Raw genomic sequence first — 14,750 nt, 5'->3', positions numbered from 1 at the left:
TTAAAGGTACTGACTGGGGTTGGGGAAATCTGATATCCAGTAGTGGACTGATGTAACTTACTTGACAATGACGATGAAGCCAGCTTGGCCTTGGATTTTTTTCTTTTTCGCTTTCTTTTTCTTTTCTGATGCCAATGGCACGAATCTGTGATATACTCTTTGGCTCTTCGGCTTATATTTGTTCATCTCTGGTTTCAAAAAAATTCACTTTCATCTTCTTTTATCTGTGGCTGAAAAAAAATAACAATCTGTTTGGTTTTATTGAGTGGTTTTGCGTTTCCCTTTTAAATTATATTCCCATATTAGAAGTTCATAAAAACACTTATAAGTGTACAAATAATTTCTAGTACATTATATTATTAGCCACGTTCTATTAAGACCCCTTTTTAATAGGATGGGCTTTAAAATATGTGGAAAAACAACTGTGACGTCACGTACTCTATCAGCTGAATACTAGGTCTTTTTACGTTAAATTGTAGTGATAAAATAACAAAATGGGTGGTGCAGTGAGCTCAGGACGTGATAACAATGAGTTGGTGGACAATCTGAAGGAAGGGAGTTACATCCGAACCCCAGAAGTGGAACGCGTGTTCAGAGCTCTTGATCGAGGAGATTATATGCTTCCTGGTGATAGAGAGCGAGCTTATAAGGATATTGCCTGGCGAAGTGGACTTTTACATTTGTCTTCGCCTTGTATATACAGGTATGTCGTCGTCATTAGATCATATTTCTTCTAACTGAGGGGCTCGGAGCCTACCAAAGTTTGGGTGAATAGACCATAGTTAACCATGCTAGCCCAGTACGGGTTGTTTGATTTCACTCATATCTTTGAATGACTTTGCCGAAATATGCAGATTGCATCACAATTTTCGCCTTCACAGTAAAAACATCTACTTTATGGATATATGAAATTCGAAAACTGAAAATACATTGTATTATGGTGGGGGATCAAACCTGGTCATAAGATTTCCGTCCAGGCTAGCCAAACATTTAACAACTGCTACCTCTATTTTAGGAAGCGTCTTTAGACTTCTCTATTAGCCTTTCTCTCAGCTATAAAGTCTGCAAATTGCAACTGAAGCTGTAATAAGGATTTGGTTTATAATTGTGTATGGAACATTCATGTGGAAGAAAACTTTTATACCTTCTTTTTTGTTGTTAATTCTTTCAATCATAATAAAATATAATAAGTACAATTTATTTTTAAGGAAAAACATAAATCAAGGTGTGTTGTATTTTTTATTAATGACCATGTCTCTCTAACAGTGAAGTTATGGAGGGACTGGAGTTAAACCCCGGGCTGTCATTCTTGAATATTGGTTCTGGCACTGGGTACCTGAGCACCATGGTGGGCCTGGTGCTGGGCTCTGGTGGCATTAGCCATGGGGTTGAATTACATGCCAAGGTTGTGGAATATGCAATCATGATGCAGAGGAAATTCATTGAAAGATCATATGCTATAGATGATTTTGACTTTTGTGAACCCAAATTTTTTCTTGGTGAGTACTAGTAATTTAGCTATGATATAAAGAACTATTTTTAGGAAGTTATAAATAAATTATTATTAATAAAGTCCAAAAAATAATTGTTGAAGCAGAACAAATTAATGTGGAAAACAAATTAATGCCATTTGTAAATTGTGATAAATGGAATTGTAATGGACATGTGTTGTTGTACTTACAAAAGTACTTGATGTCAAGCTTAGATGGAGCATTGGTGATATGAGAGATGTATCAATGTGTATTGATAGAGCATTTGGTGGCCAGGCAATGGGCTCTGTCTGTCACCGCTGACGGCCGCATACGACCGTGTCTACTGTGGTGCAGCCTGTCCTGAAAAGTACGCCAACTACTTCAAACAGCTTATAAGGGTAATGTTTTTTTTATTATCTATGTATTTTGAAGTAGCTGTCGCCTGCGACTGCGTTCGCGCGGAATTAAAAAAAAAAAACTTAATAAGTAGCCTATGTGTTCTTCCAGATTATGTTCTACATCTATGCAGGATTTCATCAAGATTTGTTTGTTGATCCATCTAAACATTCACATTTATAATATTAATAGATGCAGGATGAAATAAGTGTGTAAGATATCAATGCAGGATTGAATATTGTTAAGTTTATCAGATCAGAGAAAAACGTATTAATGAATATTTTTTCCATTTTCCGTGTAACGCTTGGTTTTGGCGGGAGGTGAATGAGAGATTTGTGCCAAGATCGGGGGCATCCTGGTGATGCCGCTGAACGATACGCTGGTGCAAGTGCGGCGTGTGGGCGCGCGCGAGTGGGTCACGCGCAGTCTGCTCAACGTCTCCTTCGCGCCGCTGCAGCTGCCGAACGAGGACGACGGCACCGAGGCCGCATCCAACAACGGCACCGACGCCCGACAAACTCTCACGCTTGGTATACTTCCTTAAAATTCCCTAAACTTAACCGACTTCTTTGAAATTCTTTTTCCAAAAAAATCAATGTGTAATGTTTATAGACGAGCAGACGCCGCCCGCGCTGCAGGTGCTGTCGCGCGGTGCCATCAGGCGCGCTCTGCTCCGCGGCTTGCTGTGTCGCCACCCCGAGCTGCGCGAGGTCCCGCGAGTGCCCGTGCCCCGCAGCACGCGCACCTCCAGAAACACGCGCCGCTGCCCGCGACGTATCTGCATACCTATAAACGAGAACCGTGCGCGTGAGTCTTAACTTTACTAAGGAGCCCCGTACGTTTAACGCCACCGGGCGCCCCTTCTGCCGGCGCGGCGCCTCGAACCGGTGATCGTTTCCAAATGTCGTCAAGTAATCGATTATAATAGTATTACTGTGTCGCAGGTAACTTTAACATGTTTCACGACCTGGAACGCGAGGATGGCGCCAACGAAATGAACGCCCTGCTCAGTCTCGTGCTCAGCATGGGCGAGAACAGGGTGGCCGGCGCCCTGCGCTTCGACGCCTCCTCCGATACCTCGAACTCCGCCGACGACAGCTCCGAGCCGGAGTGCGACCTCGCACCAGAACCCGACCCCGAAGATTCCGATGCGCCTCGGATAAGATTAGTCAACCAAACAACGGGAGAGTTGGGCAGGTACCTGCAGCCCATGAACCTGCAGCCCAGGTACCCGCGCCCGCTAACCGTAGAGTTTCACGACGTGGACGAGACCGCCCCCCCGCCCCAGCCCCAGTCCCAGTCTCAGCCCCAGCCGCCCCTCACCGCCGACCGCGACCTGCCCGCCGACGTCGACGTGTACTTGGACAACACCGAGGAGCCGCGAGGCTTGTCCGCCTCCGACATGGAGTGGGAGGAGTCGCGCACTGCGGCGGGTCGCCGCCAGCCCTCCAGCGACGACGACACCGAGTCCGCGTCCAAGGGCATCGAGGGGAAGCGCCAGAAGCTGGACAGCGGCATCGGCGAGGCCAACTCCCCCTCCAGCTCCTCGCAGGAGAAAACCGAGCGCAGCACCACCTCCGACACCGGCGACGCCACCGACGACACCGAGCCTCCGCTCGCCGACGGTAAGTACTATTTTATTTTTTCGCCGAACAGCTTTATAATATAAGTAATAGGAAATCTTTAAATTTATGGTGGAATGTGGCAAACGAGACGTGTCACTTAATATTCGAAGCCCATGGACATCTGCAACACCGGATACGTTCCGGATAGACATCTTGAATTGAAATTATTTTTTATTTTGTGCTGTTAAAAATGTAGGCGAACGATATAACTCTAGTGGTATTATGACCGTGAGTGTTGTGTCGCGCAGGTCGCCGCCGCCAGAAGCGTCTGCGCACGTTGGCGCCGACATCCTCCACTGAGGAGGAGTGGTCCGAGTGCGAGGGCGAGCCGCGGCGGCGAGCGGCGCGGCGAGCGGCGGGCGGGGGCGGGGGCGGGGACGGGGGCGGCGCGGCGAGCGAGGCGACCAGGCGGCGTCGCGCGCGACTCGTGCGTCGTGCACTCAGCGACCTGCCGCTGCCACAAATGCTCAAAGTGTACGTGAACTGGGGCCGCAGTCTGCCTCAGTAGACAACATACAACATACAATATACAACCAACAGGAAATATATAAGATAATGCGACATAAACACGGATACTACATGCTAATTGTAACATCTTCTACCAAACATTCAAATACGTCACTTTATTAATGGCATGTGTCGTGGAATGGTGCTGGAGATGGTCGAGAATGGTCTAACTAACAAAATTGGTGGCTACTACAATCTTAATGTTACCTATTTCTCTAATATTAGGAACACTACCTATGACAAATAACTAAATCAGTACTTCATCTCATTTCGATTTGATCATAAGTTTAATGATGCTTTTAGAGAACTTAACTGCCATACATAGAATGTACTAGAGTTGACATTTAAATAAGTTATTGTTACGCATAAATTAAGAATTATGAGAAATTATGAAAGTTAGTATTTGAAGAATGTTCATAGAAGTGGCATCTCTGCCTACTCCCATCAGTCAGCTTTATGAGGTTATATACGGAGTTGGGAATATGATTGTATATTATAAAATATTACAAATATGAAACACTACAATAAAATGAAAAAAAAAAACTAAAAAAAATATAGTATTTTAAAATGTAAAAAAGGTTTGTCACCCCTGGCATTAATTGGAGTGCTAATCATCCTCAACAAAGATAAATATTATTATCAATTAGTTCTGAAAGTTATATGAAATGTAAATATTTGTTACGATTTATTGTATTTGATATAGCGAAGAGGAATCAATAATATTGATATGAAATGTTTATAGAAGACATTGTTACATGATGTAGTCAACAAGATAAAAGTACAGTACAGCAACCGAATGTGCCTGTTTTCAAGCAATAATTATATGTCTTATCATTTTTACTTATTAAATTGCTTACTATATTTACCTTAATACAATGAAAGTGCCCATAACTGTAGAGTATGTATGGATGTATGGATGTAAAGATATAGAGGTGTGCCAGGATTGGGATGAGTTGGTAATCTCTGCCTTCTTTGTGATGCAGACTTGAGTATCTTTAAATGGTTAAATTAGATATAAAATAGTTACCGTGGATGTTCACTGTCAAAATACCTGTATTAGAATGTATTGAATGTGTGGGAAGATATTTTTGTATGAGTATTTAGACAGTGGACATCTACGGTTATTTAGTTAGATGTAGGTAATGTTTGCCCGACAGACAGCATAGTGTTGAGGTTTGTTTTTGTAAGACTGATTGCTTGTCTCTAGAGTTGTATGTTGTAGAGTTTATATATTTTTTTTTCTTGTTTTGTATATGTAATGTCATAGAATGTGGAATAGATTTGTGTAAAAATATTTTTAAACAATTGAATTTGGATTAATGTTTCGGATTTTGCTTCTGTGTAATTGATTGATGAAGTATTTTTTTTCATTGCATATTTCTGATGTGGATTACATTTAAAGTTATTTGTGTTGTTAATGAATGTTGTAATTTTATAAGATTTACCGCTAAATATGTCTGTAAAGTAGATAAAACACGGTGTTGTCGCGAACCGTAATGTCACAATCAGGGTTGTAATTCACGATGTCAACGACTTATCCCTTTTCCCCTTTTTTATATTGATAAATATTGTAATCATCTCACGATATTATTCTTGTAAATATTATATAAAATGTAATTTGTTTTGTTGCAAATAAATATCCAAGTTTATTATGGAATGATGTTTTATTTGACATGGAATGGGTTACAATAGTTTGAGAAAATTAAGCAAATAAAAAAAAACTAACATTTATTTTGGAAATTGTTTAATTTCTTAATAATAAAAATACAGTTTACATACAGGTGAGTATTTAACGGTGGGCCTTAGGAATAATACAGATATGTACAGAAATTCTATTAATATTTTAACAAGTCGGAATATTACTGGCAGTGACAATCGGCAATCGACGAGGTCATCGGTGTCCCTACAGTCTTTATTATTTAAAATGGTGGTAGCTAATATCATACAGGTTTTCAATATTTTTAATTATTTTGGGCAAGATATTTTACACCTTTTCAAACGATGTATTAAATAGTCTCAATGACATTGAGAATGGGATGAACTCAACTTTGTTGCTATTTCACATGGACAAGACGTAACGAATAACTTGTGATTTTATCATTTTAATTGAATTTATTGCAGCTGACAAATATAAAAAGATAATATAATTCGAATTCCATGATCCATCGTTACGGAAGCGATGTGAGGCGAGGCGCTAGCACCACTTGCCCGTGTGAACGAGGCCGTTTGGTCGCGGCGGCGCGGAGCCGGGCGCGGGCGCGTGCATGGACTGCGGGTAAAGGTCGTCGGCGGCGGGCGCCTCGCATGCGCTCAGTCCGTGAAGCAGCTTGCGCTGTGGTCGCGGCGTCGCGCGCGACGGGTCGCGGATCTTCTCGCGCGCCCACCGGTCCGCCGCGTACGTCCGTTTTACGGGCCGCTTGTGTGGCGAGTCCGGCCCACCGTCGCCCGTGCACGCCTCTGAGGGGGGCCTGCTCGGCGTCTCGGACTCGCTACCGTTAAGAATGGAGTGCGCGCTGCGCGCCTTGTGTAGTGAGAGACGCAGCGGCTTGCGAGGCGGCGTCGGCCGCGACCTGCCCTCCTCTCCCCGCTTGTAGTGGCTCGTCCGCGTCGAGCAGCTCTCCGAGCCGTAGTCCAGCCTCGGTGAGCTGCTGTACATCTCTCCGTTCGGATAGTCGGAGCACTCGGATTCGAACTCCGAGGATTTTGCGCTACGGCAGTGGACTTTCGACGACCTGCGACTCGACTTGTGCGCGTTCTCGAGAACCTTGCCGTCGATCCGGTGGTACGTGTAGTGCCTGTCCGACTCGAGCTGAATATCTTCGGAGCTGTCGTTCTTTTTCATTTTGCGCAGCCGCTGCGATTTCTTCAGCTGTTCTATGATGGACAGAGTTTTTCTCTCCGCCCAGTTAGTCTTCTTTATGCTTTCTTCTATTCTATCGGCAGCTTTTTTGATCTCGTAATGTCTCGGCTCGCACGAGCGACTGGTCGAATGTGAGTCTTTGGCGTCCAAGTCGCTGTCGGATCTGAAGCGGTCCTCGGTCTGCGATTTATTGAATCTTTCGTTTTTCATTCGCTGCTTCTCCATGTGTCTTTGGTTTCTTTCGATCATGCGGATGGCTGCGTCGGTCTCTGCGCCGTAGTCGACGGAGGCGTGTATGCAGTGGTGCGAGATGGAGTGACGGACACGGCCCGCGCGGGGCTCTGCCCCATGCGAGCTGTGAGCGCGGCGCTGAGGCACGGGCGAGGCGCGTGGCGAGACGGCGGCGCGCGAGGAGGCGCCCGAGGCGTTGGAGCGCGGCCGCAGCACGGGTAGGTCGACTTCGGCAGCGTCCAGGCCGGGCAGCTTGGCCACGATGGCGGTGATGTCTGGGCCCTTCTGGAACACCTGTACCTCGGATTTGGGGCTCGGTCTGCTCGGCTGTTGGGGCTCCGTCGTTATGTTGATGTTCGTCACGTTTTTCTTCGTCTTGTTGACTGTGATGCAGCTGTCGCTACTGCTCACCGGGTGTAACTGTAAAATTGTTGTATTTTTATAAATTAACTAGCTGACCTTGTAAACGTTATTTTACCATGTAAATTATTTTTAGGGAATTATTAGTGAAGAAAAATTTTGACCAAAAAATAAAAAATAAGGAAAGGGCGAACAACCTTTATCACTTAGGGGTATGAAATTTCATAAAAATTTATCAAGATAAATCGGAGGAGTATGGTAACTTACATTGTGGCACGAGAATTTTATATATAAGATTAAAATGGGATAATCTTATATTTCTAAATATTTGTGAACGTGGTATATTGTATGTGTGTGGATGTGTCAATGTGTGCCTTTCAGATATTATTTGATGAATTGATTTATAAAAATGAGAATTCGTGAGCGTACCTGCGCGTGCCTGGCGAGCAGCTCGGCGACCTGGTCCTCGAGGTAGGAGATGCGGTGCGTGAGGCGTGTGTTATCGGCGCGAAGGCCCTCTTTGGCGCGCTCCGCCTGCTCCGCCGCCGCCCGCAGCGCGCCCAGCTCCGACCGCAGTGCCGCCGCTTCGCTCTTTAATTTTGTAAGAAACGATTTAAAGACGACTCCATATAAAAATATAAAATCAGTAAGGTAAAATGAGAAGTACTGACATGTGTGAATGTGTTGGTTGGCTGCGAACTGTGTGGGGGGTGTGTGGGACGTTGGTCGCGCAGCAGCACTAAGCGCGCGGGTCGGGCGGCGGCAAGCGCGCGCTGTAGCTCATCCTCACTACTGCAGCTAACCATCGAGGTGCCGTTCACCTCTATTAACCTGCATAAAATATAAAACAATATTTTATCAAGTGGTAACGATATCGTATGCATATGAGTGATTATCATAGCGTGTTAATTTCCACTCTGTTCAGGTTTCACGAATCGTGGACTAACGAATATAGTGACCATTTAAATTACTTCTTAAGGTATCTTATTCGTAGCTTGTTAACTTGTTTACATCGTGACCCCTCAGGTTGCAGCTAACGAGGCGGAGGGGCGCTATCTGTTCTGTTAGCCGTACAGGGCAGCACGCCGGCGCCGACGCCGGGTCACGAGGGGTCACCTGCGCCACGTACTGCTTTATCGCGGCCGACATCGCCAATTTTATTACCTGCGCTTCTGTTCCGGGTTCTTGCTTTATTTTTAACGTTACAAGAAGAAGCAAGTTATTTGTAGTTAGTGCTGTTCGAATCTATTTAAAATGTTACAGTATTCTTAAGGTCTTCATAATATCGCACCTATCTCCCGGTCTGAGTGGCGAGTGCTCCTCGGCCCAGTGCACAGCCAGCCCCGCTCCGCGCGCCTCTACTCCCCATCTCGCGCTCCCCGCGCCCTCTTCCGCGCACACCAGCAAGGCCCGGCCGCCACACTCCTCCACCACACTGAAACACAACATAATTCATTGATATTTAGCTAAATGACAACAATTTGGAACAATTAAATTAAGTAGTTAAAGGTGAGTTTCTAATATTCATTTATAATCCGAATAGGAAACGAAATGAGTAAGACAAATGCAGATGAAGAATGAACGTATGTATGACTGGAGACGGGAACAATAAAATGTACCAACATGTCTTGGCTTTACAGGCCACGATTTTTGGCCATATTATAGGTTTATTTGCTGTCAAACTTGGATCAGAACAAAGTAAAATTAAGTCAGTCAGTTACTGCTTTTAATGTCTTGTTTTATTGCTTGTAATTAAATGAGTCTCATTAGTAGTTCGTGTGTGACTTATCAATAAAGTCTATCATTCAGTGTCTCCTACGTACAATAGTGTTTAATAACATGCCTATTTTTTTCATTAAACTAAATGGCTTAAAAACGTGAGTTTATACAGTACGTTAACAAAGTTGTGCAAACGCAATTGTACAGATTTTTAGCCAAGATTTAAGAGTTTTAGTGTACATAGGGTTCAAGTTACGTTCATTAATGTTTGGCCTTCTTCTGCCACCAGATTATAAGAGTTCTAATTTATACTTTGAAATATAAAAGGCAACTAATATGATCAATTGGGTTATTAGTAATTTTAAATATGTCTAAGGATAGTAACTAGACTTGTAGGTCTAATAGGTCCGTGTGTCGAGAGCGTGTTGTGCTGTGTGTTATGGAGCGTCGCGAGTCGCGAGTCATGCCGCAAGAGCAGTGACCGCGCGGTGGCTAAGCGTCGTGCGCCCTATTAATATTGATTCTTGACCTGCAGACAACTAAATTTTATTTTTATAAATTTAAAAGTTTTTGATTACACTGTATACAAAAAAAGCTGTTACTTAAATCGTTCTAAGCAATTATCGGTTGAACTATCAGTTGGCTCTTTAATATTATACTGAAATCTTACTAATATTTTAAATGCGAATGGATATTTGTTTGAAGGTATCTCTGGTACGGCTTAACGGATCTTGATGAAATTCGGCACAGATGTAGAACATAGTCTGGAAGAACACATAGTTATTAAGTTTTTTTAAAATTCCGCGCGGACGGAGTTGCTGGCGACAGCTAGTTATTTAATAAGTAGAATTCCTGGGAAAAGTAATTCGTTACAGTTACAAAGTGTAGTCTTGAGATTATGATTACATAAATACAGTCAAAATCTGTTATAACGACATCGAAGGGACTACTCATATTGAGTCGTAAAAACCGATAGTTGTAACAACCGGTGACAGGTGTTCGCGCCAATACGCCTTACAATTATTAATAGCAATGTACATTAAATCAATTAACCAATAAGCGATGACGTGAAGTTGCATCCACCGACATTACCCTTGCATTTTTGTGATTTTTCGTATGTAATGAAGTTGTCTATGCCTTCAGGGTCGAGAATATTTGTTCACAGCACAACACAGCACTTTTAACACACCAATGTATTAATGAATAAAACCACATGTACTCAGAACGAAGACATTTATTACAAATTAATCAAAATCACTTATTGACAATACAAAAACGTAACCATACCACGCATTTAAATCAGACAACGCCATCTAGGCAAGCAAGTGTAATCGTTGTACAATAATTAAAGTGATACAGTTTGTTAAGACGTGAACATTCCGCCCACCAAGGACCGAGTCCTTTCAAACCGCCCACCATGACATTTCTAACAATATATTTATTACTATAATCCTAGGTGATCGGAGATGACAATATTCATAGATCAAAACATTTTCTAAAAATTTAAATATACTAACAAAATAAATTCTAATTGTAATTACTATCGCAGTGGACTGTATATAAAGTAAAAAAAATAAGAACAAAAAAATAACAATTCAGAAACTTCTACCTTAAAGTATTGAGTGAAAGAGTTAAGAAAAAATCAAGTTACATATTCTACTACTAATCAACTAATTAACAACTAACTAACTAATAATTCTGCTAATCATTCATCATTAACAGGCAAGATACACAATTTCGAAGTTGGACGTTTGACTCGGGAATCCTTACATTGCAGGGTAACTACGCGAACTAAATTATCTTTACCAGGATGTACTTCAATTACTCTCCCATATAACCATTTGGCAGGGGGTAAATTGTCTTCTTTTACCAACACAATATCCCCAACCTTTGGATCGCGGATACGTTTAGCCCACTTATGTCGTTGAAAAAACATAGTTAAATACTCCTGAGACCAACGTTTCCAAAAAGCCTGAATCATTCTTTGTGTCAATTGCCAACGTCTCAAGCTACTCACTGTCGTATGCTCATAGTTATAGTCTGGTGCTATCACCAGTGGCTGACCGACCAAGAAATGTCCTGGTGTCAAAGGGTTTGGATCTGTCGAGTTGGCACTATTCTGTGACAGAGGTCTTGAGTTCAGACATGCCTCAATTTGTGACAAAACTGTACTCAATTCCTCGAAAGTCAAAGTAGAATCACCAAGAACTCGTCTAAGGTGATGTTTTGTACTTTTTATCCCAGCTTCCCACATACCTCCGAAGTTAGGAGAGTGAGGCGGGATGAAATGCCATTCTGTTCCATTATTGGCCAATAAAGCTGCTATTTCTCGAGGAAGAGAAGCACATTCATTGTGAAACATTGCCTTAAGCTCCTTTGAAGCTCCAACGAAGTTGGTGCCGTTGTCACTGTAAAGATGACTGCAGTGACCACGTCTGGCGACAAAACGTTTAAAGGCTGATAGGAAGCCTTCAGATGTCAAATCAGAGACCGCTTCGATGTGCACAGCACGAGTTGCCATGCAAACAAAAAGACATATATATCCTTTGTAGGACTTATGGCCGCGACCCTTAGCTGTTCTCATTTGAATTGGACCCGCATAATCGACGCCCAAATGAAGAAAAGGTTTACTAGGTGTCACCCTGCATGACGGCAACTGCCCCATCAGATGATTTCTTGTTACAGCTGCATGACGAATACATGGTACACAGTTGTGGATATGAGTTTTAATCAACTGCTTACCTCGCACAATCCAATATTTTGACCGAAGGAAATTTAATGTCAATTGTGGACCGCCGTGCAGTACGCGTTGATGAGCGTCCGATATGAGCAGTTTCGTCAAATGAGACTGATAAGGAACAATGATAGGGTGCTTCATATTGTCATCTAACTGAGAATTTTGGATTCTTCCTCCCACTCTCATGAGGCCCCTATCATCCAAATAAGGATTCAAAGAAATCAAACCGCTGTTTTTGCTAACGTTTTTACCAGCTCGTATTGCTTCTATTTCTGTCTCAAACCACACTATTTGACAGAGCATGAGACAGCGATGGATAGTATCTGCGATTTCAGAAGCTGTTAGGTAAGGCGGTAACTGTGTCCGTAATGCTTTAGCCACCTTTAAATTCAAAAATCGTCTGCAATAGGCTAACGACCTGGTTAACTTACGGAAAGATGAAAATCTGGACCATATCAATTCGATCGAATTGTCGGTTACCTCTGCCGCATGAACCTTAACAGATCTCTGTTCCAGTTTGGTCATTATAGCTTTAGGTCTGCAATATGCTATGGTGTCAGCTACCAACCACGGGGGTCCGTGTTTCCAAAGCGAATCATTTAATAGAGATGTGGGTGTTGTTCCCCTCGAAGCAATATCTGCGGGATTATTTTTTGTGTCCACATAATGCCATTGAGTGGAGTCGAGGGCAGTAAGGATTTCAGATGTCCGATTTGCAACGAAGGTTTTCCACCGACTCGGATGATCGCTCAACCATGCTAGCACGACTGTTGAATCCGTCCATGCATGTAAGTCTGTTTTTTGAACATTCAAAACTCGAGCTACTTCTAACAGTAATTTGGTAACTAAAACTGCTCCACATAACTCCAGTCTTGGAATTGAAACCTGTTTTATGGGAGCCACCTTTGTTTTTGCAGTTACCAGATTGCAGTTTATTTGGCCTTCACTATCGATAACTCTCATGTAAACAACCGCGGCGTACGCCACACTTGATGCATCAGAGAAACCATGTAATTCTACTGTTTGATCATTGTTTTTTCTTTGCAGCCATCGCGGAATCCTAAATTCATTGAGTTTTTGTAACTCGCAACGGTAAAACTGCCATTCAGCTAGAAGCTCTGCAGATAGTTCGTCATCCCAATCTAAACCACTGATCCACAGTTTTTGGATGAAGATCTTTGCGGTAATTATACATGGTGCGATCCAACCTAATGGGTCATATAAACGTGAAATCTCTGATATGACACTTCTTTTAGTTTCAGGTGCCGATGACGACGGTGTTGAAAAAGGTAAGTTTACAGTGTAATGGAATTCATCAGAATTACGGTTCCAGGTAAGTCCTAAAATTCTTGTAGTTTCATCTTCCTTAATTTCTAGATTTCTTCCAGTATCCAGTTCTATTTGTTTAAGTAGTTCTTCTCGGTTACTTGTCCATTTCTGTAAGGTGAAACCGGTTTTATTTAAAAGCTCATTAAATTCGTGATAGATTTTTACAGCTTCTTCTTCAGTCTGGCAACCCGTCATGAGATCATCCATATAAAAGTCTGTCATGATTCTACTAGCAGCATATGGATATGATTCGCCTTCATCGCAAGCAGTTTGCTGCAATGCCTTCACTGCCAGGTAAGGTGCGCTAGATATTCCAAATGTAACTCTCAAAAGCCTATATTCCTTTACGTTAGAATGAACGTCTTCTCGCCATAAAATCCTTTGATAGTCTACGTGATCACCAGCCACCTTCACTTGCCGATACATTTTTATGATATCGGCTACTAGACATATAGGGTGTAGTCGCCATCGCATAACAGTATGGCGTAAGTCAGCTTGTAAAGGTGGTCCAACCATTAAAGTGTCGTTCAAAGAAACACCATCGGATCCTTTAGCTGATGCGTCAAATACCACCCTTAATTTTGTGGTCGACTTATTTTCGCGGATTACACCATGATGCGGTAAGTAAACAGCGCCAATTTTATTCTTTTCTATTTCATTGGTAATTTCTTCCATATGACCTTGTGATAAATAATCATTAATTACTGATGTATATTGGGATTTAAGCTCACTATTTTTAGATAGCTTCCGTTCAAGACTATACAACCTTTTTAATGCTATTTCCTTTGTGTTACAGGGAGTCTTACTTGACCGAAATGGCAGCTTTACAATGTAGCGTCCATTTTCATCCCTGCGCGTTGTGGCAGCGAAGTAATCTTCGCATGCTTGTTCTTCCGGACTAAGTATTGATGATTCAGAGTTTGTTGGCTCTGCCTCTAACTCCCAAAATCTTTTTAGGATTTGATCCGTTTCGACCTTTGCATGCATGCTAATAGTTAACTTATGATGCGACTGCCCTTCATCCTCAACTTCTCCAGACACTATCCAACCAAGGTAAGTATCTTGAGCCATTGTTTTACCTCTAGGGTCCTTAATTAAGCCTTCTTTTAAAATTTTAGTATAGGCTTCTGAACCTAGCAAAATATCAATTTTGCTGGGCTTATTGAAATTTGGATCAGCCAACTCAACATTATGAAGTTCTGGCCAATCCACCAATGTAAACTTCCTTTCTGGTAAAATAGAAGTTACCCTACTCAGCACATAAGCTTTTATTTGAAAATTAAAGTTAGGATCAATTAAAGATTGAATGTTAACTTGAACCATGTATTTTGAAGTCAGGTCGCTATGACCTCCCCCCAATCCTGAAATAGTAGTTTTAACGGCTATTTTTTTTAACTTCAATAACTGAACTGCAGATTCTGTTATAAAGGAAGCTTGAGAGCCTTGGTCTAATAAGGCTCTCAAAACTTGAGAATACCCATTTCTCGACCTAGCTTTAACAACGGCGGTAGCTA

The 14,750-nt window shown here is 42.4% G+C and overlaps 2 protein-coding genes across 2 annotated transcripts in view; one reads left to right on the top strand and one right to left on the bottom strand.

Annotated features, from left to right (window-relative positions):
* The first annotated feature begins 224 nt into the window (after nucleotides 1-224).
* Nucleotides 225-4,139, top strand: LOC106718975. Its single transcript, XM_045686816.1, has 7 exons — nucleotides 225-703; nucleotides 1,267-1,499; nucleotides 1,767-1,870; nucleotides 2,212-2,398; nucleotides 2,481-2,675; nucleotides 2,813-3,493; nucleotides 3,742-4,139. Exons 1-7 carry the CDS (start codon nucleotides 495-497, stop codon nucleotides 3,999-4,001), a joined length of 1,869 nt encoding a protein of 622 aa, XP_045542772.1. The 5' UTR covers nucleotides 225-494; the 3' UTR covers nucleotides 4,002-4,139.
* A 2,028-nt stretch (nucleotides 4,140-6,167) lies between these two features.
* Nucleotides 6,168-14,750, bottom strand: part of LOC106718974 — a 47,565-nt gene continuing 38,982 nt past the window's right edge. The window contains exons 8-11 of the mRNA XM_045686756.1: nucleotides 8,743-8,886; nucleotides 8,123-8,282; nucleotides 7,881-8,042; nucleotides 6,168-7,511 (exon numbers count right to left, since the gene is read on the bottom strand). Of these exons, the coding sequence (XP_045542712.1) occupies nucleotides 6,195-7,511; nucleotides 7,881-8,042; nucleotides 8,123-8,282; nucleotides 8,743-8,886 (1,783 nt within the window). The 3' untranslated portion in view covers nucleotides 6,168-6,194. The remainder of the gene's footprint in view (nucleotides 7,512-7,880; nucleotides 8,043-8,122; nucleotides 8,283-8,742; nucleotides 8,887-14,750) is intronic.

Source organism: Papilio machaon, chromosome 4, assembly GCF_912999745.1.
Source record: "Papilio machaon chromosome 4, ilPapMach1.1, whole genome shotgun sequence".
Taxonomy (NCBI): Eukaryota; Metazoa; Arthropoda; class Insecta; order Lepidoptera; family Papilionidae; genus Papilio; species Papilio machaon.
Note: the sequence above shows the minus strand (reverse complement) of the source record. Positions and strands in the feature narration are given on the sequence as shown.

What these genes read in the sequence shown, in the direction of transcription:
- LOC106718975 (XM_045686816.1), top strand. Translation starts at nt 495, where the DNA reads ATGGGTGGTGCAGTGAGCTCAGGACGTGATAACAATGAGTTGGTGGAC. An exon ending in TCTTCGCCTTGTATATACAG is followed by an intron (nt 704 to 1,266) that starts GTATGTCGTCGT and finishes TCTCTCTAACAG; the next exon opens with TGAAGTTATGGAGGGACTGG. An exon ending in TATAAACGAGAACCGTGCGC is followed by an intron (nt 2,676 to 2,812) that starts GTGAGTCTTAAC and finishes ACTGTGTCGCAG; the next exon opens with GTAACTTTAACATGTTTCAC.